General features: G+C 42.6%; 1 protein-coding gene across 2 annotated transcripts in view; it reads right to left on the reverse strand.

The window, feature by feature from the left end:
• ZNF385B (zinc finger protein 385B) overlaps positions 1 to 24,780 on the reverse strand; it is a 242,038-nt gene extending 217,258 nt beyond the window's left edge. The window contains exon 1 of one of the 2 annotated variants that reach the window (XM_045032910.1): positions 24,480 to 24,780. In XM_045032910.1, the coding sequence (XP_044888845.1) occupies positions 24,480 to 24,780 (301 nt within the window). Of the gene's footprint in view, positions 1 to 16,403; positions 16,513 to 24,479 lie in introns of those variants that run through there. The other variant, XM_045032911.1, reaches the window with a different exon arrangement.
• Positions 24,781 to 25,581: the final 801 nt, after the last annotated feature.

A 25,581-nucleotide genomic window follows, 5' to 3' on the forward strand; every position in this document is an offset into this window, starting at 1 on the left:
GTGCCTCTTGGTTATAGTTCCGCTCCTGTTTCGCCTGAGCTGCCCGCAAATTCTCCCGGGCTAATGTCCCGGCCTGAGTTAAGTACTCCCGTAATTGGAGGACGTACTGGAGGAGGCCCTGGGTTGGGGAGGCCGACTCCTCCCATGTTTCCCGCATCAAATCCAGAAGTCCGCGAGGCCTCCGCCCGTACAACAGTTCAAAGGGGGAGAACTTGGTCGAGGCTTGCGGAACCTCCCGGATGGCCAGCAGCAGGGGCGGCAGGAACTGGTCCCAGTGCTGCAGTTCCCCGGGGGGGGATTTTTTTAGCATGTCTTTAAGGGTGCGGTTAAACCGCTCTACCAACCCGTCGGTCTGCGGGTGGTATACAGATGTGTGAAGTTGTCTCACCCCCAGGAGTTTGCAGACCTGTTGGAGCAGCCGGGACGTGAAATTAGTGCCCTGATCCGTTAGGATCTCCCTAGGTAATCCTACTCGGGCAAAAATCTTTATTAGTTCCCCCGCAATGGTCCGGGCGGTGATGCTCCGCAGGGGAATGGCCTCGGGGAAGCGGGAGGCGTAGTCCACGAGGACGAGGACATACTGGAAGCCGGCCGCGCTGCGGGGAAGCGGACCTATCAGGTCCATGGCGACCCGCTCAAAGGGGGTCTCGACCACTGGCATAGGGACTAAGGGGGCCTTGGGTACCCGAGGCGGGGCGGCCAGTTGACACTCGGGACAGGAGGTACAATACTGCTTCACCTCTTGATGGATACCAGGCCAAAAAAACCGCGCCAGGATTCGGGCGAGGGTCTTTTCTTGCCCCAGATGCCCGGCGGCGGGCACATCGTGGGCCAACTGCATCACGGCCCTGCGGTGACAACGGGGTACCAGCAATTGCGTCAAGGGTTCCCGGGTGCGCGGGTCTCGGTCTCGGGTCGCGGCAAAAGTCAGTGTCGAAGCGAGGTTCCGTGGGAGTTAGCCCCGGCGGCCCCTGATCTTCTTGGTCTCCTCCCTCGCTCTCCTCACCAGCCTGCCCCGCCTCTGGCGGAGGTCCCCGGGGTTCGGCAGCCAACCCCGGCGTTGACCGGAGGATCTCTTCAAAGGTGGGCCAATCTCGTCCCAGAATCACGGGATAGGCCAGGCCGGGCGCCAGGCCGACGACTACCCGCCGGGTAATGCCCCCCACCGTTAGCCGGGCCCAGGCACTCGGGTAAGGTCGGACATCTCCATGGATGCACTGTAATTGTATTGGCGTCAGACGAGGGTCGGCCAGTGGTCCCAGAGTTTGGCGGACCAGGGTCTGGCCGCACCCTGAATCGATCAGGGCGTGTGTGGTCTGGTTCTCAACCGTCACCGGGATTGTCAGCTTGGGGGCCTCCGCCCTTCGGGCCCGGCCGGCCCCTGCGTAAACCTGCCCGAAACTGCAATCCATTTCGGGACAGTCCCGTTGTACATGTCCTGCTTTCCCACATCTAAAGCAGGGACCGAGCTCGGGGCATCCACTCCGGGGGAGGCTTGTTCTGGTACTTCGGGGGGGGACTCCGACGGACCTTGGGCACTCCCTGGGTGAAGGCTGGGGTAGTCAGCCGGGGAGCTGCTTCCCAGCATGGAGTCGGGGTTCCCTGTCGGGGTTCGGGCCCGTGGCCTGGGCCTCGTGGGTGGGGCAGGTTCGATGTCTTCTTCTCGTCCCGGGGTCATTCAGGCCCCGAGGTAGGTGGCCGGAAGGTGGGCCCTATAGAGGCTTCAGCAGCCAGGAAGCCCTCCATGAGCGCGACGGCGTCCGCTAAGGTCGTCGGTCGGTGGTGGAGTACCCAGGCCCTGCCCTTGGCCGGCAGGGTGTGAACAAACTGCTCCAACACCACCTGCTCGGTGACCTCCTCCGCCGTCCTGACGTCGGGCTGCAGCCACCGGCGGCAGGCCTCCTTCAGGGTCTGGGCCACCATCCGAGGACGGGCTCCCGCCGGGTAGGTATGTCGCCTGAATCGCTGCCTAAACGTCTCTGGGCTAATGTCCAAAGCGTCTAGGACTGCAGCCTTCACGCGGTCGTAGTCCCGGGCTTCTTCGGTCGCCAGCCCCCGGTAGGCTGCTTGGGCCGTCCCGGTCAAATAGGGGGCCAACAAGGTGGCCCACTGGTCTCTTGCCCACCCCGCCACAAGGGCCACCCGTTCAAAAGTGACCAAGAAGGCCTCTGGGTCGTCATCTGGGCCCATCTTGGTCAGGCGCAAGGGGGTTGCCAGACGCAGACCCTCCCCCGCGGGCCATTCAGCGGGGCGGGGGGCGGGCCCGAGGAGGTGCTGCAGCTGGGTCCCAAGCTGCTGCACCAGCTGCTGTTGCAGCTCTAGCTGAGCTACCTGCTGCTGTTGCTGCTGCTGGAGCTGGGCCGCGTCTCGCTGCCGCTGCTGTTCCAGCTGGGCGGCATGCTGTTGCTGCTGCTGTAGGAGCTGAGCCGTCTGTTGCTGCTCCTGGCTTTCCACCAGCAGCTGGAACAGCCGGTCAGTCTCCATCTTCCTGGCTAAGAGGGGCGGTCCGCCGCCCTCTCACCGGCCCCTTCTCACAGGGGCAAGGGATCGGGTCCCTGGTCAGGTGCCACTTGTAACAACTGGGTCCGGGGCGCAACCCTCTGAGGGGAGGAGGGGAGCCACACCGGCCCGCTGGTCTCACGGGGGCTCTGTCCTGTCCCTAGGTGACAAAGACAGAGTCAGTTGGGGCTCAGGCCTTTTGCTGCAAGGCTGAGCTGCAAACAGTACCAACAGTCTAGGAAAGGCCCAGGCCCTCTGGTGCAGGGGCTGGGCAGCAAACAGTCCAAGGAGAGCTCAGGCCTCTTGTAGCAGGCTGAGCCGTAAACAGTACAGGAGCTCAGGCCTCTTGTAGCAGGCTGAGCAGTAAACAGTACAGGAGCTCAGGCCTCTTGTAGCAGGCTGAGCAGTAAACAGTACAGGGGCTCAGGCCTCTTGTAGCAGGCTGAGCAATCTGGTGAGGGGGATAACTGCCACCCGGGAGTGGGGTGGCAGGGGGGACACAGGCCCACCCACTCCACTGTGTCCCGGCCCGGGGCCCTAGGCAGCGGTCGTTGCCGCTGACGGTCAGTGGGGATCCTGACCGCAACACACTGACATGGGCTCTATCTGGTCAGCAGCCTGACTGAGGTCGGCTGCCCCCGGGCCACTTCCAATATCCCCCTCTGGTCCTACCTGGTCCACGGCGTCTGGTCCCGGGAAGTCCCACTGCATGGGTTCCTCAACCCCCGGACTGGGGGGTAGATCTGGTAGGTCCTCGGGGAAGTCCGGCCAACTCTGCTCCGGGGGTTCCTCAGGGTAGCAGCACGGTGGTGGGGAGGTTCCTAGCGGCTCCTCGTCATAGGTGGCGCGGGGAAGCTCCGGCAGGTCTTCCCAGTAGCGGGTCAGGGGTATCTCTGGCCAGTCCGGGCAAGGGCTCTGGGCTCCAGCGGCTTCCCCGTCAGGAGCTCCCTCAGGCAGGTCTGCTCCCCGTGGTGGCCGGGGCCTGACTGAACTGGATGGGCTGGCTTTTATCCTTCCGGATCGCCGCCTGACCCTTTGAGGGGCGGGCTTACCACTCTGTAACCCCGCCTCTTCCTGTGTCCGGGGCTCAACCCTCTCCGGGGAGGAGGGGAGCCACACCGGCCCGCTACAAGCTTCCATAGCAAAGCAACCAAAACCAGCCCAAAGCTTGGGAGGGATAGAGCAGACAATCGGGAATGTCCCAGGACAAGGATCATGTCAGGAAGGAATCACCTGAGAAGGACAAACCAAAGCCAGACCCAGTATCACTGTCGCCCAGAACTGTATGGAACCATGAGTTCTGGGGCTTGTGCCTTAGTACTGGGAATAAGGAGGGAGGTTGTCATGCTGTGGGTTTGCAGAGAGCAGCAGAAGAGGGCACCAGAGGGTTTGTTTGGGAAAGTTTACGGACACCGAAGACAATCAGGAGCACAGGAGACTCACTGCCAGACTGGAACTCTGCCCACGATTCCTGAACTCTGAGTCTAGATGCATGGCTTGGCATCAATCCTTTTATATTATAGTTCCACTAGGCCCATGTGTCCTGATGTTAGATGTAACCCTGTTTTACCACTCCACCAATATTCTTCTCCTTTTGTTTTACTCCCTTCATTTCTCTCTGTAAATAAATATTTTCCCCTCCCATATTCACTGTACTATTCCAGTGTGTTTTTACTCAAGCGGGGGGCGTGGTTTGGAACAAGAGCCACTGTGGTGAAAGGGAGTTTCCCTGTCATTTTCCTGGGTACCCTTTCTTTTAGCCGGAGCTATCCCGCAGAGCAGACTCCACCTTGGCCAGGAGGGCGCACACACACACAATATTATATATATATATATTTTGTGTGTGTGTGTGTGTGTATGTATGTATAAACACACTTTTAAAAACGATTAAAAACTAATTTTACATCTAAAATGCGAGATTGCTTTTCCTAAAAGCACAAAAAAATCCATAATAAAATAAAAGAATACACACCACAAACTGGGTAACCTCTACAAAGCGAGTGCCATTAAAGAAATAAACAAAACTTTTCTTTGTCTGTAAATAAGTTGGCCCATTTTAACTCCACAGAATGTGCGCTCATACTAGTAATATGTTGTCTTCCAGTAAAACGATAAAAGAAAACTTAACTAACCAATGTAAAAGATGTTCTACTTAGGAAAAACAAGTTTAAAAATGATGGACTTTAGACATAGTAAGTAAGGCTGGTTGGAAAAAACTGAGGGAAGCATATTATATGCAAATATGCAGTTCTGTCAAAATTGAAAGAATTTCTGTTTCAAAAATTTCAGAACAAAATGTTTTAATTTTTTCATGCAAAATGACTCGTTTGAATTTTTTACATTTTGTATTATATTATATTATGTATTATAATATAATATAAAGTCTAAATTGAAGAAAAAATGAGTTTGTTGAATAAAATGTTTTAATCCCCCCCCCTTCTTCTTTTGCAAAGCGTTTAGAAGTTTTCAAGTTTCACCCTTAATTGTAATGAACATGACTTTGAAGTCTCAAAATCCTTTGCAAAACAGAATTTCTGTTCTCCACACAGCTCCAACAGTGAAACTGTGGACATTCAAAGAAACAACAAAACAGTGAGAGCATCTTTATGAGTAATGGAAGAAAAAAAGTTACTCACCTGTGCAGTAACCGAGGTTCTTTGGGATGTGTCCCCCCCCGTGGGTGCTCCACTCCACGTGACGGTGTGTCCCCCTGTGCCTTCGCTCGAAGAGTTTTGAAGCAATACCCACACGGGTTGTGCACGTGTGGTGCCTTCCTCATGTGCCATTGGTGCTTGAAGTATCACATGCACAACCCAAAGCCTTCTCTACTGCAGAGTATACTTGAAACTCCGAAGTAGACGGGAGGAGGGAGGGACACACATCTCGAAGAACCTCTGTTACGACACAGATGAGTAAATTTCTTTGAGAGAGAGAGGGGTCCCTACAGATGTTCCACACCAGGTGACTGAAGCAGTGCCCCCTTAGGATTGCATGGGCTTCGGAATTGGTAGAATAGCTGTGGACAGTACCACTCAGCTAAGCTGAATATGTGCTATATGGCCTTGCGTGATTGCATAGTGTTAGGCAAAAGTGTGTTCAGAGGCCCAGGTGTCTGCTGTGCATATGTCCACAAAGGGGACATTGTTTAGATCCATATCAACATCCGTAGCTTTCCTACTCAGATGTGTTTTGATTGTGGCTGTATGCCTTTCAGTTGGTAGCATAAGCGAATGCATCCAGCTATCCAATTAGAGAGTCTTTGTGTGGATATGGATTTACCCTTGGAGTGTTCAGCAACTGATACAAAGAGTTTTGGTGAAGCTCTAAATGTCTTGGTTCTGTCCAAGTGAAAAGCTAGTACTCTTCTAACATCAAGGGTGTACATCATGGCTTTGAAGGAGTTCCCATGTGGTTTGGGAAAGAAAACTGGAAGCTAAAGTTGAATGGGTTGATCGATATGGAAGGAAGTATGAACTTTGGGGAGGAATTTAGGGTGGGTTCATAAGGTGATTTTATCTTTGAAAAAGATGCTATATGGTGGGTCTGCCGTGAATGCCCCAATTTCTCCCACGTCTCGCTTATGTGATAGCTACGAGGAATGACACCTTCATGGATAGATGTAGTAAAGACCAGGTTGGTAATGGTTCAAAAAGCTTCTGAGTTAGGGCTGTAAGGACTAAGTTTAAATCCAAAGGCAACATGGGTGGTGTCACATCTGGGTAGAGGGTTTGAATACCCCTGATGAAATGTTTGGTGATCGGGTGAGCAAAAATCGTAGTGTCATCTATTTTTTTGATGAAAGACGGTAATAGCCTTGGAGCTGATGGACAGACCCATCTTTTTAATTCTAGGATATAAATCGAGGACTAGTGTAAGAGGTGCCAACATTGCATCAATTTGTTTAGCAGCACACCATATAGTAAATTTCTTCCACTTATGCGAATAGCTGATGCGTGTAGAGTCTTTCCTGCTATGAAGTAGCACCCTTTGGCCTTGTTGATCTGAATTTTTAATAGGGGCGAAAGCAAAACAGAAACCAAAACCATCTAAGAACACTAAACTACCTAAGACTTACCTGAAAAAATGAAACTTTTTCAGTGGGACTGCTGAGCTCTGTCTCAGGCCGGTGATGGTTGAGAAGGAACAGAGGGCTCCAGGTTGTGCACACAATACTTCAAGCACCAACCACATGTGAGGCAAGCACCGCGCGTGCACAACCCGTATGGGCACTGCTGCAAAACTCTCCAAGCAAAGGCCCAGGGACACACCATCACCTGGAGTGGAACACCCACAGGGTCATCTCTCGAATTCCAGGGTATTTAATATGCAATATACAGTAAGGAATCACTTCCCTGTGGACCATCACCGTTTATTGCTGTTCAATTACTAATTGAAGCATCAGTTGGTTTTTAATACCCTGTAGTAAAATCATGTATGGATTCTGGACTACAGCTTTTTGAGCATTCAAAAAAATGCAGACCATGTGAGCATTCAAAAAAATGTACTGTTTTGTCACCTACATTTTTGGTATATTCCCCTTCACATGTGTTTTTAGGCACCATGTTCTTCAAACTTTCATTCTTCTGAAATCTTTTGGAAACAGTCAGTGCTGTTCATTAACAGCTGGAGGGATTGCTGTTGAGTAAGTGAGGCATGCATATCCCCACAGGGGCTGAATTTGTTGCCTTCACTGCACTCAGTCCCTGCTGGTTCTGGGAACGAAGAGCACTACCACACCAGGCCAACCCATAGAGAGATGGATTAGATTAAACTCCTGGACAAATTCACAGTTAATCAGCAACCAGCAAGCCATAATGAATTCAGGTAACCCTTAGTCAATCTGTATGTTGGAATACAAAACGAAATGAGATTTTGATCTTAATAAGTGAAAAGAATACGTTCAATTAACATTCTGGCTCTGTACTAATTCTATAGAACCAAAGCTGCATTTTCATTCTCATCTCATTATGGATTGGAATTGCAGACCCAAATGTAAGTTCACCCATTGGCATGGGGTGTACTCTATCAGTCTGAACAGAACTGGCAGGCAGGAACTCCCGAGTTCCAGCCCTGGCTCTGATACTGATGCCTTCTGAGGCCTTACCACCTCTGTTCACTTCCTTCACCCTTATGAAAAAAATCTTGTAAAATTTAATAAGTGATAAATGTTCTTTGGGATTTAAAAAAAAAATCCTACATTTTATTCCTAAATGTGGTGCTTAAATTGACCTGACACAGTCCCACTAATTCTGAATGTTCTTGTTTATACTGATGTAAGTCAGGCCTTCAAGTAATTTTGACATAGTACTTTCACTCATCTTAATTTTCCATCTGAAAGTCACCATCTTCCAGGGTTCTTATATGAGATTATAATGGCAACAAAGTGTAAGGCAAATGAAAATATAGTCTGATTTCCTCAAATTGGGCATGCACTTTAAGTCTGGCTAACTTTAATGGGAGCATTTCTCAATACAGGCAGCAGGAATGGACCCTAAAAGATGGAAAATGAAGTGTGTTCTGTCTAAAGCAGAAAATAAATGGGTCATTCCAGCACGTGCTCAGGTTTTAACCACATACAAGAGCATCTTGCTATAAACATGGCCCTTTTTTGCTGGAGAAGACACTCCGGGAATAAAGTGCAACAGACTGAATCATTATCCAATAAAGCAGTGTGAGGGCAGAAAGATAGAGCTGTCGCCATTATGATGTTGGACATATTAAGTGTGGTAAAATCCATAAACTCAACTTCAAGTTAAGTCCATGACTTTTATGGTGAAGCTGGCCTTCAATCAATTTACAATCTTGCAAATGTATTTCTTGTATATACACGAGATCACGAGACAGAGAAACTTGAATTAAGCAACTCAAGGGACTGACAAAAGCTTCTCTTTTAAGGAACATGGCCTTTCAATAAAGGTGGCTGAAAGTTTTTCTTGAAAGAGTAGGGAATCATAATAAAGCTAAGTCATACTAGACACCAAAAATTGTACTGCTTATAAAGCACTTAAACTAAAGATTTTGAATTATAATAAAATATTTATAATACAAATGCTCAGCATAAAACAGACATTTAAAGTATAAAAGGTCCTGTGCAGCTAAAACATTGATCTGTGCGCCAGATACCTCAGACATACGAGAAATAAAAATCTGAGGTTTATTATACTGAGTCATCATCTAGTATTTCACTATAAAAACAAAACAACCGACAGAAGTAGGCAGGGGTGCTGGAACAATTTTTATAGTGGGGATGCTGAGAGCCATTGAACCAAACCGTAAACCCTGTATATAATGGAAACTACTTCAAGCCAGGGGCTGCTGCAGCACCCCCAGCACCCCTAGTTCCAGCACTTATGGTACTAGGTAAAGTTCAGAATCTCCTGTGCATGAACTGTGTCTGGGATCCCGCAAACAGTTACACATGGGCTTAACCAAAAGTGGATTACCCATTTTCCCAGAAGGTGTGTTTTATCTGAGACTAGTTCTGTGAAGTCACTGGTTGACTTCGGCTACAACTACACTGAGTATTTTAGGGAAATCGCCCAAAGGCCTAACACTGGATGACCATGCAAGGGTGATTTATAATCTTGTCTTACCCTGTTCCAAGGTGATTCATTTAACATTTTTGGAGATACCTTTGCTGTTGTTGTCTATGACAGGTGGTCACTTAGAAAAGGTGTGATGTTTATACACAGGTTTTACTGCCCTTGTAACTCAAGCAAAATTGAGGTTTTCAGATTAAATGCACACTTACGGAAAGAAAATTCTACTGCTGCTGTTAATGGTTATAATGCTAATTATTCTAGGAATAAATGTCTCCTGATTTCAAATATAGGATATTAGATTTCAAATGCAAAATATCTGCTAAAAGCATTAGTAAAACATGAGGTTATTGTTTGAATTGAAAGTGAACAATGTTGCATAACTTGACATGCTTTTGAAAGCAGGGTTAAAAATAAAACATTGCTGATACTTAAGGCTGCGAGTTTCTCACAGAGGTCATGGATTCTGCAGCAGCCAGTGCACCTGCAGCGCAGTCCAGCCAATGAGAGCTGTGGGGGCGGTGCCCTGGGCAGAGGCAGTATGCAGAGCTCCCTGGCCACACCTCCACCTAGCAGCTGAGTGAGGGGGACATTGCTGCTTCTAGGGAGCCCCCCATGTAAGTGCTGCCCAGAGCCCAGGTCACAGGCCGTGAATTTTTGTTTCCTGTCCATGACCTGCCCATGACTTTTACTAAAAATACCCATGACTAAAACGTAGCCTTACTGATGTTATGTGGTAAGTAAGAAATTGACATATTTTGATAACTACTGAAACTATATAGTAAGTAAAAAAAAATATATCACTACATTAAAAAATGCTGTTACCAAAATCCCCCTCCCCCGTCCCCCACAAACATTAGCTTGAACTACTGTTCGCCATTAAACTGATTCAGAATTGCTTCAGCCCATCAGAATACAGGATATTTACAGTCATTGATATGTTAGTTTTTGGTAAAAGCAGGTCAAACTATTTGTTACAGGCAACATTTAAGAACCTGATGCTTTTTTTTGCGCTTAGCAAGCGATTTGCATAATGATCCCAGTTGTCTTTTAGTTAGTCTTAAATATTCGCTGGTAGTCATCCAAAAATTCATGAAGCAATAATATGCATCCTCAAAGCATAACAAACCAAACTAGGTACTTCTATTCATGAAGATGTTAGTGACTAAGGGTTTTTAGTTTTACTACTTACTAGCTCTAGAAATTATAGTAGTATCCAGCACTAGCTACACAGTAACTAGGCAATTACCTTAATGATGCCAAGATACGGACTTTTTATACAATTAAGGGCAATGTCAACTGGATTGTTTTTAAAAAGCTAATAAAACAAAATATCTTTTAATAACAGTCTCTTAATAATATGTCCTGATTATTATTTTTTTTAATTCCTTAAAGATAAATGTTTTCCTGATCCCTAACTGATAAGGGGCTTTTCTGTAGGGAAGAAACCAACTACATTATAGAGTAACAAAAGTGAAAATGAGTAGACCAAGTGCTGTCACATGAAGTAAACAAACTGAAAAAAAATGAGAAAATATTTCCTACTAACTTGTCCAGCCAATAATGCTTAAAGTTACCATAACCATAGTAGTAAATTTTCAGACAGAAAGGTTAGTTTTTAGTTCTCTCTCTAATAAGAGCAACTTATGGATGCTTCTGTAATAACTGTGCCTTCAGCTGACCGTCGTTCCAAGGTAAAATTTTATCCTGCAGAGTGAAGTTTTTAAAAGGGCCTTAGTGGTTCAAAAGCAACCTAGGCATTTAGGAGCCAAATCTCATTAAAGTCAATGGGACTCAGGCTCCTAGGTGACTGAAAATTTTAACCAAAGTAATTACCTCAAAACACCCTTATTCATTAATAGAGCCTCATTATCAGGCTATGATAATACCACTAGCAAAGCTGGCCACTGTACACCGACTGCTATTTCTAACAATAAATATTAACTCTTTCCACCAAGCTTGCTTTTCCTTGAAGTGATTTCTTTGACTTTACACACATGTGCCACATTAACGCCTGGAAGCCTACCTCACCTCTATTTTCTCCATGCTCTACTACTGTATTTAATTGTGCTCCACTGATAAAGTCTTTACTTTTGCTTACATTTAAATGGTTATTCCTAAACTATAGATTTATACCTTTACACAGTGAATCAAAACATATTTTACCATCTTGTCACTGCAATCACACACACTATTCATGCACACTGGTGAAAATCCATAACCCAGTTTTGAGCTAGCATGTCTTGAAAGTAATTTAAAAATATCCCGATAAAACTTTCCTAGCATGAAGGACTCCAAACAAAAAGAAGAGTTTTTTGGAGGAAGTGGCATGGCCTTAGTTCTAAATAATATATTACTTATTTTAGGGAATTACTATTAGAGACTACTAGAAAAAAAATCTATGGAGAGGCAGGCACCAGTGGCATGATGACAAGATTAAATGAAAAGCAAGTTAGGATAGTGAGACTTTTTTAGTTATTTTTAAACTATTTAATTTATCAGACAATTTCTTAACCACAGTTACTTTACTGTTAAAGCACTCAAACGTTCAAAGTTCTTTGCAACTGAAAGGCTGCACAATTTACAGACCACTTACGGAGTTCCAAAAGTAAAAACATCGGGATGGTGGAATTCTCTCAAAAAAATTTTCCTGCACACAACTGAAAACACAGGGCCACGTCTCAGCTCCACCAACGTAACTCAAAGAACTTACTCTGGATTTTCAGTGTAATTGAGTCCAGAATCAGGGACACTGTTTTACTTATTAGCTTGACTAGTGTGTCACAACTGCACAACCTATAGTATTCCTGAAAGGGAACTGAGAGAAATAAATATTTTTTGTATTACAATAGCATATACAGGCTCCAGTCAAGGATCAGAGTTCCGCTGTGGTAGGATTGTCCAAACAAGTAATAAATAAGACCACCTCTGCCCTGAAGAGCTTATCTAGGTCATAAATGAAGTTCAGATAGGGATTTCACTTAAAGTTTTACCTAACAGACATCGTAAAAGGTGCTTCTACTCAACTTGTAAAAATATAATTTTTCAACCTCCTCATTTTTGTTCATGTAAAAAAAACCTGTTACTAACCTTTCATAACTGTTGTTCTAAGAGAGGTGTTGCTCATGTCCATTCCATGCTACGTGTATGCGCGCCGGGTGCACACTTGCCAGAGATTTTTCCGTCAGTGGTGTGCATTGGGCCAGCTCTAGCACCCTCTGGAGTCACGCACACATGAGCCTGTATAAAGGGTGCCACCGGCTCCCTGCCCTACCAGTTCCTTCTTGCCAGTAATTCTGACAGAAAGGTAGGAGACCAGATCATGGAATGGACATGAGCAACACATCTTGAAGAACAACAGTTACGAAAGGTTAGTAACTTCCCCCCCCCCCGCCCCGAGTGCTTGCTTATATCAATTCCATGCTAGGTGACTCACAAGCAGTACCCTCTGAGGAAGGCTCAGAGTTCATGGACGTGCTGACTACAACACTGCTCTCCAACACTGGCATCATCACGGTCCTGTTGGGTGATTGTGTAGTGGGAAGCAAAGGTATGAACTGACCACCAGGTTGCAGCTCTGCAGATGTCCTGGATTGATACCTGTGTGAGGAACACTGCTGATGAAGCCTGGGTTCTTGTGGAATGAGAGGTCATGATGGTCGGAGGCAGAACTTTCGCCTACTCATAGCAAGCTCGTATACAGGCGATTATCCAGGACGAGATTCATTGGGATACGACAGATAGCCCTCTCATCCTTTCTGCCACTGCTACAAAGAGTTGTGTGGTCTTGCGGAAGGGCTTAGTTCTCTCAACATTAGAGACAAGGTCCACATAACAGGGAGTCTTTAAATTTGGATTAGTCCCACAGATTAAAGTCGTACCTCCCCAGCAAAGCCTGCTAGTTGGAGATACGTAGTTGGAAACCTTGCATCCAAACAGGTCCAGTCTCTTTGCTTCTTTATTTTAGAGGGATAGCACTCGACTACCCCTGTCTGTCCTGTTCATTTGCCTCTGACAATACCAGGGATCCCAGGGGAAGAGAGTTGCGAGTAAAAGGTATTTGAACCTGCTTGCTGGGACATAGTATTTCTTCTCTAGCCTCTTTGAGGTGGGGAACAGAGAAGAAGTGGTCTGTCACAGTGTCTTAACGGGGCCCAATACTGCTTTGTTTATGGGCAAGACCACTTTGGAGGAAGTAGCTGCAGCCAGGATGTCGATCAGGCTGTGTGCCAATTCTATAAGTTCCTCCACCTCCAGGCCCAAGTTTACCACAACCTTTTTCAGGAGGTCCTGGTGAAGTCATCTTAAGGGAGCATCTTAACTGCTTCTTGCCCAACACTATCAGTGTTCTGGAAGGTGATTCTCTCCCTACCCATCAGTATGAACTGGCAGAAGGAGAGCTATGTGATGATCTAAACATTTAAGAGGATGCAAGATCTTTGAAGTTGAAAGCCGCTTACTCACAACGTAAAGTTGTGGAATAAAGAACTAGCCTGCCTGTAATTTGGCAAGCATGTAATTTATAGCAATAAAAATACTTGATAAAAGTCCAAAAAAGAACAGAGCAAGAAAAATGCACTGTACTTACAAAAGAGAGGAGTTTTTTTTATAGCTTGTGCTACTGGTATATACAGCACACCTTTTTCTAAATGCAAGCACCAACTTTTTTTGCTTAGTATGCTTTGAGCATTTACAGAAAAATGATGGAGCAATGAATTTAAAGGTCTGAAAATGACAGCAACCATATTTTTAAAACTACATAAAACCCAACTGTGTCAGTTTGTATCTATGCCTCAATTCTTAGGGCCAACCCAAACACACAGGTTTGGTGCAGGGAGCTCTATGGCTGCCAGGTATGGAGAGAATCCTTTTCCTAGACTAACATGGTGTTTTGACACTCCTCCCGTGTCCAGTTGTCTTCACAACTTCTGCACCCTTCCCTTTTCCATGAGGCAGAAGGGGCGTACAGTTGGGGTACCATCTTACTTGTACAGCCACCAGCTTGTACCTCCACCACTTCCTCAGCCCACACAGGTGTAGAAGGAGCTCCTCATATTTTACCTTTGCCACCTGCACAGAGGAAATGCAGTAGTTCCATTGCCTATCAGGTCTTCCAAGGTGCAAGAGGCAGGGCAGGATTTGCCAGTTGGAAAGAAAACTACAGCACAGAAGTATATACTGTACTGTAAAAGCTGATCTTATTGCAAGATTTATTCCAAAGCATTGAGGGAGACCTATATTAAATAGGCACAGAACTGAGAGCCTAGCTTTCAAAAGGAATCAACAGCAAAAACTGGCCAAACTAACCTAAGAAAGCAGCATAGTACCAAATAAATTCAACATTTGTCAACATCTTTAGCTTCTTAACCTCTAGCTGACAGTATCTGCAATTATGGAAACAGTGCATAATTTAGCATAGTGAAAATTTCACTTTCAAAGGAAAAGTGCTAACCAGAACTAAACATTTATAAAAAGTAGTTTCACCAGGTTAAGAGTAAAATGCATTTCGGATTGAGTCGAGGGCAGAATACCTAACTATTTACAGCCATTTTCCTGTATTCCTGTAATTTAACCAACACCAATCATATCAGATTTAAAACTCCAGTCTGGAGTCTCAAGAACTACATAGCAACATTCAACAAAAACATACACACCTTGCACCACCTATTTTACATTCAACATATTGTGCTCCTGATACATTAAGAAATAGACAAAAGGATATAATATTGCCAACCTCATGAAGACAGCCTATTACAAACTGATTACAAAACTATGCACAAAGTAACAAGACAATGTGTTAATTTTTGCATTTCCTGAACTGGCTATGGCAGGAAAATGTATTTTGATGGGTATTATCAGAAAGATTATCATAAAATAACTGAAATAAGAAGAATAATAATAAATTGGGTCAATGGGGAGAATTCTCCCCTATTTAGGATCTAATTGGGTTTTCTTTTTTATCTCCAAAGGACACCTTAGCAGAAGCTATCAGCTTTGAGAGAACACCGAAATCCTGGCAGCAAACTATAAATTGACCATTACCATAAAAAGAACTGCTAAATGAGAAACCATGTGCTCAGTATAAAACTAATTTCATGCTTTCAAAAGCACACAGTGGCTTCTAGCAAGATAGTGGCCCTGGGACTTGCAAAGACAGATTGGCTAATACAAATGGTGTGCTCCTGATGCAGTCTGCTTAGCCAAGCTTTACATGTACTGGCAGTAAATGGAAATTCTCGAATCTTCTGTCAAACAAATACACACTTATCTATAACTTTAGAGCTGAAAGCTATAAAACAGCTGCCTCGTAAATAAATTTAGCAGGAAGACGCATGAGCTGTGCTAGTTCCTCATAAAAAAAATCTGTAGTCTACATAAACAGACATTATTTTAGCAAGCAAAATACCATTTTGAATACATCATAATAATTTTAAACTCTTTTTCTGTATTAAACAAGTTAATACCACCAGATCGGAACATAATTAAAGATGGTTTCAACATAGACTAAGCACATCAGTAGCACTGTGATGCTTAATAAGTAACTTGCAGATTAAATAAATTTAGTGTGTTTTGCAATAGGTAAAATTTCTGGTCCAAGCTTTTTATATAGCTACATGCTATTTATTGCTCTGTAAGATCTTTTTCAACTTTAAGATTTACTAATATAAATTTCATATAGTAGCTTCAGCACCCTATTTTTAAATAAAACTTGCTGGACTTAATGTCAAATTTAATTAAAGCATGGTTAGACACAAGTGACAGTAATTTTATACCTCTCTCATGAAACAAGTTGTCAGAGGAAATGAATTATTGGAGGTTGTTCTGTACATAAGAGGTCATAACTTTTAACATTAATAATGTCAGGTTTATATAAGAAGTCAACTCCAGCATGCAGTTTATTTCATTCACTTTCTTAGTTTATCTTATGAATACCATTGGTCTCTTATGTATTGTTCATATCATCATGACTCAAAATTGAATTTAATGTATATAGTAACAGCTTTCTTTGTGACCAGTGGTGTACAAATCATACTATTAGATTACGTCTATAATAATCAACAAATCATATAGTATCACTGACATGTTCTGAAATATTTAAAATGCATAGGAAGTCACCTACTAGATATCCTCTGCAAACAGCAAGCAAAGAAAGAAGGAGGCTTACCACATATATTTACTGAGTTACTTTTACATTAAAAAAAAACCATTACATATACCTTGTCTTTTTGTTATCCCATCTGCTATTTCCACTGTAATAACTAGAATACAAATGACATACCCACAGAAATAGTGCCAAACATGTAAGCATCTAGTAGTGATATCTCAAAGCTAACCAGAAAAGTTTAATAATAAAATCATGCTCACCTCTACTAGGAAGTCCACTCCACATTATGACAATACTATTTAACCAGCTTAAATAGCAACCAAGTTAGATAAACAAAACTTCCAGTATGTGACCAATATGATCTACGGTGCTACAGAGACTTGGCTCCAGCCCTGATCATCTATGTGACAGTATACTGTTATACCAATGCAGCTTCAAACCTTCCCAGATGCTGGCTTATTGCATTGCTCATTGAAAATCCTTTACACGCTGGCAACATTTTAGGGAAGGAGGACAAGCACACTGAGTCATTTGTAAAGAAAGCAAAGCAATTTCAGTTCTATATCTTCATGCGTACTGAACACAGAGCACTATCAAAGTAGAAGTCTGAGATGGATTTATGCTTAGAAACAGGCAACCTAAGCTTTCATTATCAATGCATGAAATCAGCAACTGTGATCAAATTCAAGCAAACCATAAAAAGGATATGATTATGAAAGGCTCTACAGATTTAGCTCAAAACCACACAGAATGAAGAATCATCTATCTAAATTGTGTAAATGTTAAAAATAGCTCTGCCTTTTCCACAGTGAATAGGAGACAGAGGAGAATCAGCAGCCTGTATTCAGAGGAGATTTATTATTGGAAAAGCCTGAAATAAATAAATAACAATAATAAAAATAAATTAAAAAATAAAAGTCATTCCTGGACTCTTTTGCATATGAATAGAAGCACTCACTTATACAATTATGTAAAGGATACAAAAATCAGCATAAGAGAGCAAGAATATTCACAGCTATGTCCATCTCTAATATAAAGAGTAATGTACCGGTAAATATTTGCAGGGGGGAAGGGAAATGGAGCATTGGCCTAGACTAGATCTTCTGTACAGTAGAACATAGTAAATATTTTCAGAGATAATTCAACAGCTAAGTGCATGCCAGCATATGACAAAGCACTTTTCTTTTTCACTTTGATTACTTACTAAAGGACATTTTCCCATTCGCCCCCTGACTTCCCAATATGTAAACCTTGCTGTCTTTTAATCTGCTTCATACAGGTTATCTTTCCCCACAAAGAAGTAAGAGGGGCATATGTACAAGATACAAAATATAGATACACAACACTGTTGCAACAAGAATAAACTGAAGATCAGGGAGAGATTAAGTTTGCAAAGCAAAAAGGCACACGAGTTTCTGTTAAACAATTACACGAATATCTAAACATACTAGGGTACTAGCAGTTGGTGTAAGGGAAAGTATCTCAGATCAAGATACATACTGTATGTTAATATTGATTTACTTTTTTAGTTAAGTCAGAAGTGTCGGGGAACAGGTGTTTTTAAACAGCTAAATGACTGTCTAAAATCATCGTCGTCATCATCTTGCATTTATATAGCACCTTTCATCCCACAAGACTATAACACTATACCGCAGCATTTCTCAAACTGGGGTCCACTCCAGGGGGTCCACAGGCCTTGCTAATCAACTCCTCCCACTCCCTCCCAGCACCTCCTGCACACCAGGGAACAGCTGTTCAGTGGCATGCAGGAGGCACTGGGAGGGAGGGGGAAGAGCGGGGATGGGATGCATTCAGGAGATAGGACGGAAAAAGGCAGGGAAGAGGAGGGGCAGGAAGTGATGGAGCAAGGGTGGGTCCTTGGGGGAAGGGTTGGAGTGGGGAGGGTGGGGCTTGGGGCTGAGAAGCAGTCTTGAGGGATGGGTGTCCATGAAAAATTTTAAATCAAAATGGGGGTCATCGAGTTGCTAAAGTTTGAGAACCGCTGCTCTACAGACATAGCAATCATATATAAACAGAGGACCCAGTTTTGCAATAAGACCTGTGTGGGAACACCCTCATACCTATGTAGAGCCTTCTCTGACTGCAGTGGGTCTCTATGGAGGTATAAGTGTACACCCCTGCAGGTTTGGGGCCCACAGCCTGACTAGTGATTATGTCACGCACCACTATGCAGAAACGTGGCCAGGTTTAACAGCAAACCACAATGTCAGACAATTTAGGACAGGAAGTGAACATATCCTTATCGAAAGGAGGGCCCAGTTATAAATTCTTCACCAAAACATGACTCCGACTGGGGAGAATTTACTGAACAATTGAGGAACACCCACATTTGCAACATGTATAATATATTCAATCTACACATAGCCTGTGAATAATGTAAAAAGAGCCCCGCCCCCAGAATGTTTTGTCCAATTCTTTCAGCTACAGTCCCCAATTTTGCATGTACAAATACATACCAAAATGATTTTGCATGTACAAATATCCCAGGCATCTACCAATCTGTGCGCCCAAAACAACTGCATGTCCAGTCCTATAAAGCACAAAATTAAGAGTATGCTGGTGGATAATTAGCACTAAAATTCCTAGTTAGTCAAAGGGATGTTCTCCCCGCTCCTTCTGGGGGATTTTTGTATGTTCTGCCTCAATACTTCACCAACTGCTAAAAATGAACCTTAACTAACCAATAATGGAGAAGTAAAAAATCCCAAGAGGTAACCTGTAGGTGCAATTTATGCACCAGCCCATACCTGGAACTGGGGCAATGTGCACTATATACAGAAGGATTCATAGCTCCCCCACAGCGGACCTCCCCCAGGTATTTGTATACTTTCTGGGCACTGGATCTACCTTGCACAGACCTGCTGGCTGCAGCAAGCTGCAGGAAAAAAGCAATGTTTTTCAACTACCACATATTTTCTAATATAGTCACCAGTAGATTTACACTACACCTTTTCCATCTTTGAACGAGGAATTACAAACATTATTCATAGCTATTAGTCTCTCAGTTAACACCTGTTATGTAAATAATAATATGTCAATCATTTATCACCACAAAACACGTTTTGCTGATAAATGAAAGTACACCAAAACAATACAGTGAGGTCCCTTCTTAGTTTCAAAATGGTTGATTGTTTTGATATGACAGAAAACAGCAATGTATATATCATATATACATACACACACAAATGAATTAATGGCTAGAAAATACATTGATTTAGGCTATATTTCATTTTCTCAGAAAAAAATAAATTTTGAAGATACTTAAGGAGCAGAAATAAAATGCTGCCCTCTACTCAACAGAAGTCTACAATAGTTACGAGTAAGAAACGAACACGGCCTCTAGACCTCATTTAATACTCATCTAAATTACATTAATGGAATTATTAATTTTGGCTTTTAGTGAAAGATATGAACTAATCATTTATGTAAAGGCCAGACTATCCCCTTCTGCTATCCTAATCCAGTAACACTCTCTCGCACACACTGAAATGGGGACAGAGTGCCAGCCATACAGCATCATGCGTCCTACTTAAAGTCTATGGAGCTCCTTTTTTTGAGCTATTGTGCATGGAGTTTGGGCTTACAAAGAAGAGGAAGAAGAGTTAGAAGTAGCATTGACTAGGCTCTGTATCCTACCTCCGGTACATCCCTCCCTCTTTCTCAGAGCAAGCTTTGAAAATAAAATAGTTTTAACCCTTGCTAACTAAACGGAACAGGCAAAATTGACATTGAGAAAATTTACTATACTAGGGGTACCACAGCACCTAATAGCAAAAACCCCTTTCCCCAAAAAACACAAGATGTGTGCAGTGAAACTGTGCTAACTCATGCTCCTGTTCTTGTAATCCTTGTTCTCCATTTTCCTGTCTTCTCCCTCCCATCTCTCTATTTAGGGATATTCCAGTCCTGCAAACACTTATGCACATGAGTAATTTTGCCCTCGAGAGTAAACTTTATTAGCATTTAAGCTCTTCAGGGCCAGGGCTGTTTGTCTGGTGCCTAGCATGCTTTTCAATGCTCACTAAAATAAACTGACAGACATTTTTCTTCAAAGAGAAAACTAGAAAGGAGTTCAAGGCCTAGTTCAATAAGATTACTGAGAGTCAGATTCTGATCTCCAACAAGGCAGTGCAAATAGCCCAAAGTGGGACAGAGACAAAGCTCTGGCACAGCTGAGGACTTGGGGCTGTATATCCAGATTCCAATTTAGGGTCAGATTCTGCTCACAATTAAAACATGGAAAGTAACTCCACTGCAGTCAATAGTGTTACTCACTCCAGATTTATGCTGTTGTAACAGAGCATAGTCTGTCCCTTATTCAGCCTTTCTGTATTGACGTGACAAAATTCTGCTCACCTATTCACCAGAGACAAGTAATTTCTTTACAGCCAAGACTAAATACCTACCGCCTCCCAGATTGCCCTCCAGCATCATCATGGCAAAGGTGGATGAGTAGATATTGTGGCTGGGCTAGTACATTTTTAGAGCAATCTTCCAAGGTTTCCTTATAGTAATTTTAAATGTTTCACTGATAGCCTCAGAGAGTCATCTTAACTATAGGCAGGATTTACTAAGATGATACTTTTCATTTTATAGAATTCTTACATTTTATTACTATGTTAGATCCTGCAACTGTCACAAATATAGCTGATGTTATAGGGTTAGATCCTGCTACTTGATCTGCCTATATGCTCCCCTGGGCCTTCACGGGGCACCACTCACGTGAAAGGGATTGCTGCATAGGTGCAGAATGCCCCTGGGCAAACAGCTACAGGATCTAGCCCTACAGCCTTCTGCCAGGATAGAAACCTGTGAGCAAACAGATGTGCATGCCAGCGTAACAGCTTACGTACCTATGCTGCTGAAGGAGCATACTGTGGCAAATGGACACCCAATCTCTGTTCCCCAGCAAACTCACAGAGAGGCCACTCCACAGCCTTCAGTTACGCAAGGACTGCAAAATGGCATCACTGAGCATAATCTGCAAGTTAATTCACATTTGCTCCCTAAAGCAGCCCAGAACCCAAAAGAAAATTATTCCATTTCTCAGAAACAGGTGGGGCATAGAGAACAAAGAGCACTTCCAGAATCTGTGATGTACATGGGTACAGAGAAGGGCAACAAAAAATGTTAGGGGTATGGAACAACTTCCATATGAGGCGAGATTAAAAAGACTAGGACTGTTCTTATTATAAAAGAGTTAACTAAAGGGGGATATGATGGAGGTCTATAAAATCATGAACTATGTGGAGAACGTGAATAGGAGAGTGTTATTTATCACTTCTCATAACACAAAAACCAGGGGTCACCCAATTCATTTAACAGGCAGCAGGTTTAACACAAACAAAAGGAAGTACTTCACACAACTGTAAGCCCGGCTTGATATGAGCAATTGTACAGGCCAAGAGGATAAGTTCTCAGAGGCTACAGAGTGGATGAGGTCTCAGGCTACCTCAAAAACTACACACAGTCAGCCTGTGAAACTTGTTGCCAGGGAACGTTGTGAAGGCCAAAAACATAACTGGGTTCAAAAAAGAACTAGATAAGTTCACGTAAGATAGGTCAATCATTGGCTATTTGCCAACATGGTCAGGGATGCAACCCTGTGCTCTGGGTGTCCCTAAACCTTCAACTGCCAGAAGCTGGGACTGCATGACAGGGGATTGCCCTGTTCTGTTCATTCCCTCTGAAGCATCAGGCACTGGTCACTGTCAGAAGACAGGATACTGGGCTGGATGGACCACTTAGTTGACCCAGTATGGCTGTTCTTATGTTCTTAATTCATTGTAAAAGGTATTTTGCCTTTTTCCAGGCATTTTTTCCAGTTTTAATACAACCAAGGCAGAAACCACAAGCAGACTCCCCCAAGCCCAATATCCCAAGAGGCTGATAAGCATTTTCGGTAGTGACAGCACTGCTGGGTAAACTACCTGTCCAAAAGGGAATGAAGTGGAGTAGGAAGAGGCCATTCATAAAACCAGCAACAGTACGTACAACATGTATCACTGTTGTCCTGCAAAGGGATTCATTAAAAAGAAGTTTTGTTTAAAAATTCACTACATATAGCAACAGAACTTAGCAAAAAATTAGCAGAATTGTAGATGAAGTAACGTATCTGTTCCAAGCTTGCAGCACCATCTTGTGGGAATTTTGCATTGCTACACTATTGTTTTTCAGAAACACTGAGCATTGCATTCCAGTAAATGTACTGGCTCTTAGACCAAAGGTATATTTTATTACAGTCTATGTAAGGCATTATGTTTAAGGATTTTTTTTCTTTTACCAATAATGAAGTTAATATAATTCAACTACACAAATAAAATGCCTAACCCTTATAGCAGCAAGCACTATACAGATCAGTAAAATTAGTAAATATATTTCTGGAGGATACAAGTTGATTAACAAAAGAAATATTAATTTCAAGTAATGTGTAGTTTAATAAAGCAACCAATCCTGATTTTTACAGGCAGATGTGGGTAAAGGTACGCATTCAAGGCACACACCCAAAGGAGCTGCAGGCATTCTCCATCCCAACTGCTTAAGGACAAAAGAGCGTGGGAGACGGGACCAAGAGTTACAGTTTTAGGTTACTTAAATTGCTAACAAAGCAGCATAAGTACACAGCTCAAAGAAATCAAAATATACAGTGCAAACAAATACTATAGGGGTTGCATTTTCCAGCAACACAGAGATAATTTTATTTCATTAAATGATGGTGTCTCACTCATTCAGAATACTTTTGAAAAAATTCACAATGAAACCAGCAGGGTATTTACACATTAATTTGAATTTCGTCATTTTCCAACATGGGCCTGGTTGCCAGCAATATATCCAAGTGATACACATTCCATCCTTAGATTCAAAATAAATCAAAACATAAGAACCAACACCAAACCAAGGAAAGAGAAAAAAATCAAGCATCCAGAAAAAAGAACTCAAATGGAAGAGAAACAAAGAATTTAAAATAGCAATGGCTTATCTCTTCAATCCAGTATTCCGAAGTTTTTAATTTAACCTTTAATGTAGCTCTGGTGTTTCTATAATACAACGAATAAATCCTTTCTATGAAGATCTGGAAGCTGTCACTTGATCAATACTTTTATATACTAAACATTAAAAACAGCTATCTGTGCCTTCTCTAGACAGTAATTCTTCTCAACAATGGTATCTTGTCAGGGAGCAGCAAAGAATCCTGTGGCACCTTATAGACTAACAGACTATTAGTCTATAAGGTGCCACAGGATTCTTTGCTGCTTCTACAGAACCAGACTAACACGGCTATCCCTCTGATACTTGTCAGGGAGGGATCTCTTAGTGGTTTGAGCATTGGCCTCCTAAACCCGGGGTTGTAAGTTCAACCCTTTAGGGGGCCATTTAGGGATGTGGGGGACTGTCAGGAAAAGTACTTGGTCCTGCTAGTGAAGGTAGAGGACTGGACTCAATGACTTTTCAAGGTCCCTTCTAGTTCTATGAGATAATATATGGAGATATGCATATTATCATCTTTTTGCATCTCGGAACAAGAATGAATTATGTTTACCCCTCTTTCAAAGGTGACTTGCAAAGGATGTTTTTAAAATTTTGGACTTGAAGCCTTTTTGCTTCTTAGGAGGTAGAAAGGCAGCCTGATTTACTTTTCCTTTTAATAAAATAAAGAGTGAGAAGGAGGTGGTATGCTTTAAACAAAAAAAACTGATGCACCCAAACTATAATCTGGTAAAAATTCCAGATATTTTCACAATTACACTTGCAACTTCTTTCCAGAATTTAGAATTCTTGGAACAAAACCAAACCAAACCAAAACTAAACAAAATTAAAAGAATACAGGAGTGGTTACTATTAAGGTCTGTTTAAAACCTACATATCAGAGAACAGAATGCTATATCTTTAAATACAGACATTTTTTAATATTCCATACCTTAAATACATACTGTCCAATCCTGTAGTCCTTAAGCTACACAACATTGCCTGAATAAAAGCTGGACGAACATGAAGGAATCAACATGTTCAATGCTACAACTAGAATTGTTGCAATACATTTGTATTAGTGCTTTGTAAGATGAAAGACTTTGAATAATTTCCTTTCACAGAAATGAAGACCTAGGTCCATTTTTTTTTAAGGAAATAAATGTAACAGTGGCTATGATAGTATAAAGGGTAATAATAACAATAATAATAACAACAACAACCACCAGTAATATTCTGTATTACCAATCAATATTGTATATGGAGTATTAAAAAAGCTTTACTATCTCTGCAAGCTTAGTTTTTTTCTAACCAGAAATCAGCATCTCTCATATATATTAATCAAGTACCTGTGCTTGTGCTTGCAAACAAAGTGCCTGTAGTTGTGTTTGTAGGTAGTTTCCCATTATTCAACTGCTTCACTCTTTTCAGGTGAGATTTCCCATTGTAATGAACCTGAGCCTGTGCTGCAGAGTTCAGCTGTATATTGCACACTTCACAGAAGGAAAATAGTATCTTCTTGTTTTCTTTACTTAATTGATAGTCTGGTCTATCATTCCTCAGTCCTTTCTCTTCAAAGCCCCGTAGAAAAGTTGATGGATTCATAATTCCATCTTCAAAGATTTGGTCAGGACTTATTGGGTGCTTCATACCTATAAAATGAACACAGTGTTGATGCCAGAAACCAAATAATAATACTCCGAAATAAGGATCTTATATACTTAATAAGTTTAAAAAGTATCAAGCATTGAGGACCAGGTTCATCCAAAAAAAAAAAAGTTTCCAAACTGTGCAAGATGGTGCATTTTTTGTATTTGTGTCACTTCGGTGAGTTCAGCAATAATAAAATGGTAATATGCAAATCTCAATGAACAATAGTACTCGTTATCTTGTTCCACCAATTCTCTTAAAAAAACCTGAGTTTTTCTTCCCGGCAGAGGTTAAGATTACTTGAGGTCCACCCCCCTTCACTACAAATAAGTTCTGAAGCTTTTTGCTCACTGATACATAGAATACTGCACAAATTCCTAAAGAAGTATTAGACCAAGAGGATGAAGAACAAAAAATGATAATGACATTTTGGGGACAATAGCATATTTAAATAGATAAGGATAATGAATACTTTGCATTAATAGTACCCAATGATCTCAAAGCTTTGCAACATCATCAATTATGCCTTACAACAGACCCGTGAGGTAGATATTTTATTATTAAACAATTATATTGCAGTATCAGCTAGAGACTAACTAGGTGGGGGGAGGCACTATACAAATGAACATGACAGATTCTGTCCCCAAAAGCTTACAATTCTCATTATTTCCATAGGGCTTAAAAATGCACTTGCCTCTAGTGAGTAGGAACGTTGCCCTGGCAAATAAGGAAACCTACTCTAGACAGTTTTATGAAAGTGTAATTTCAGAAAAAAAAATTAAAAAAAATTGGGTAGTGGGA

The sequence above is a fragment of the Mauremys mutica genome, chromosome 10, assembly GCF_020497125.1.
Source record: "Mauremys mutica isolate MM-2020 ecotype Southern chromosome 10, ASM2049712v1, whole genome shotgun sequence".
Taxonomy (NCBI): domain Eukaryota; kingdom Metazoa; phylum Chordata; order Testudines; family Geoemydidae; genus Mauremys; species Mauremys mutica.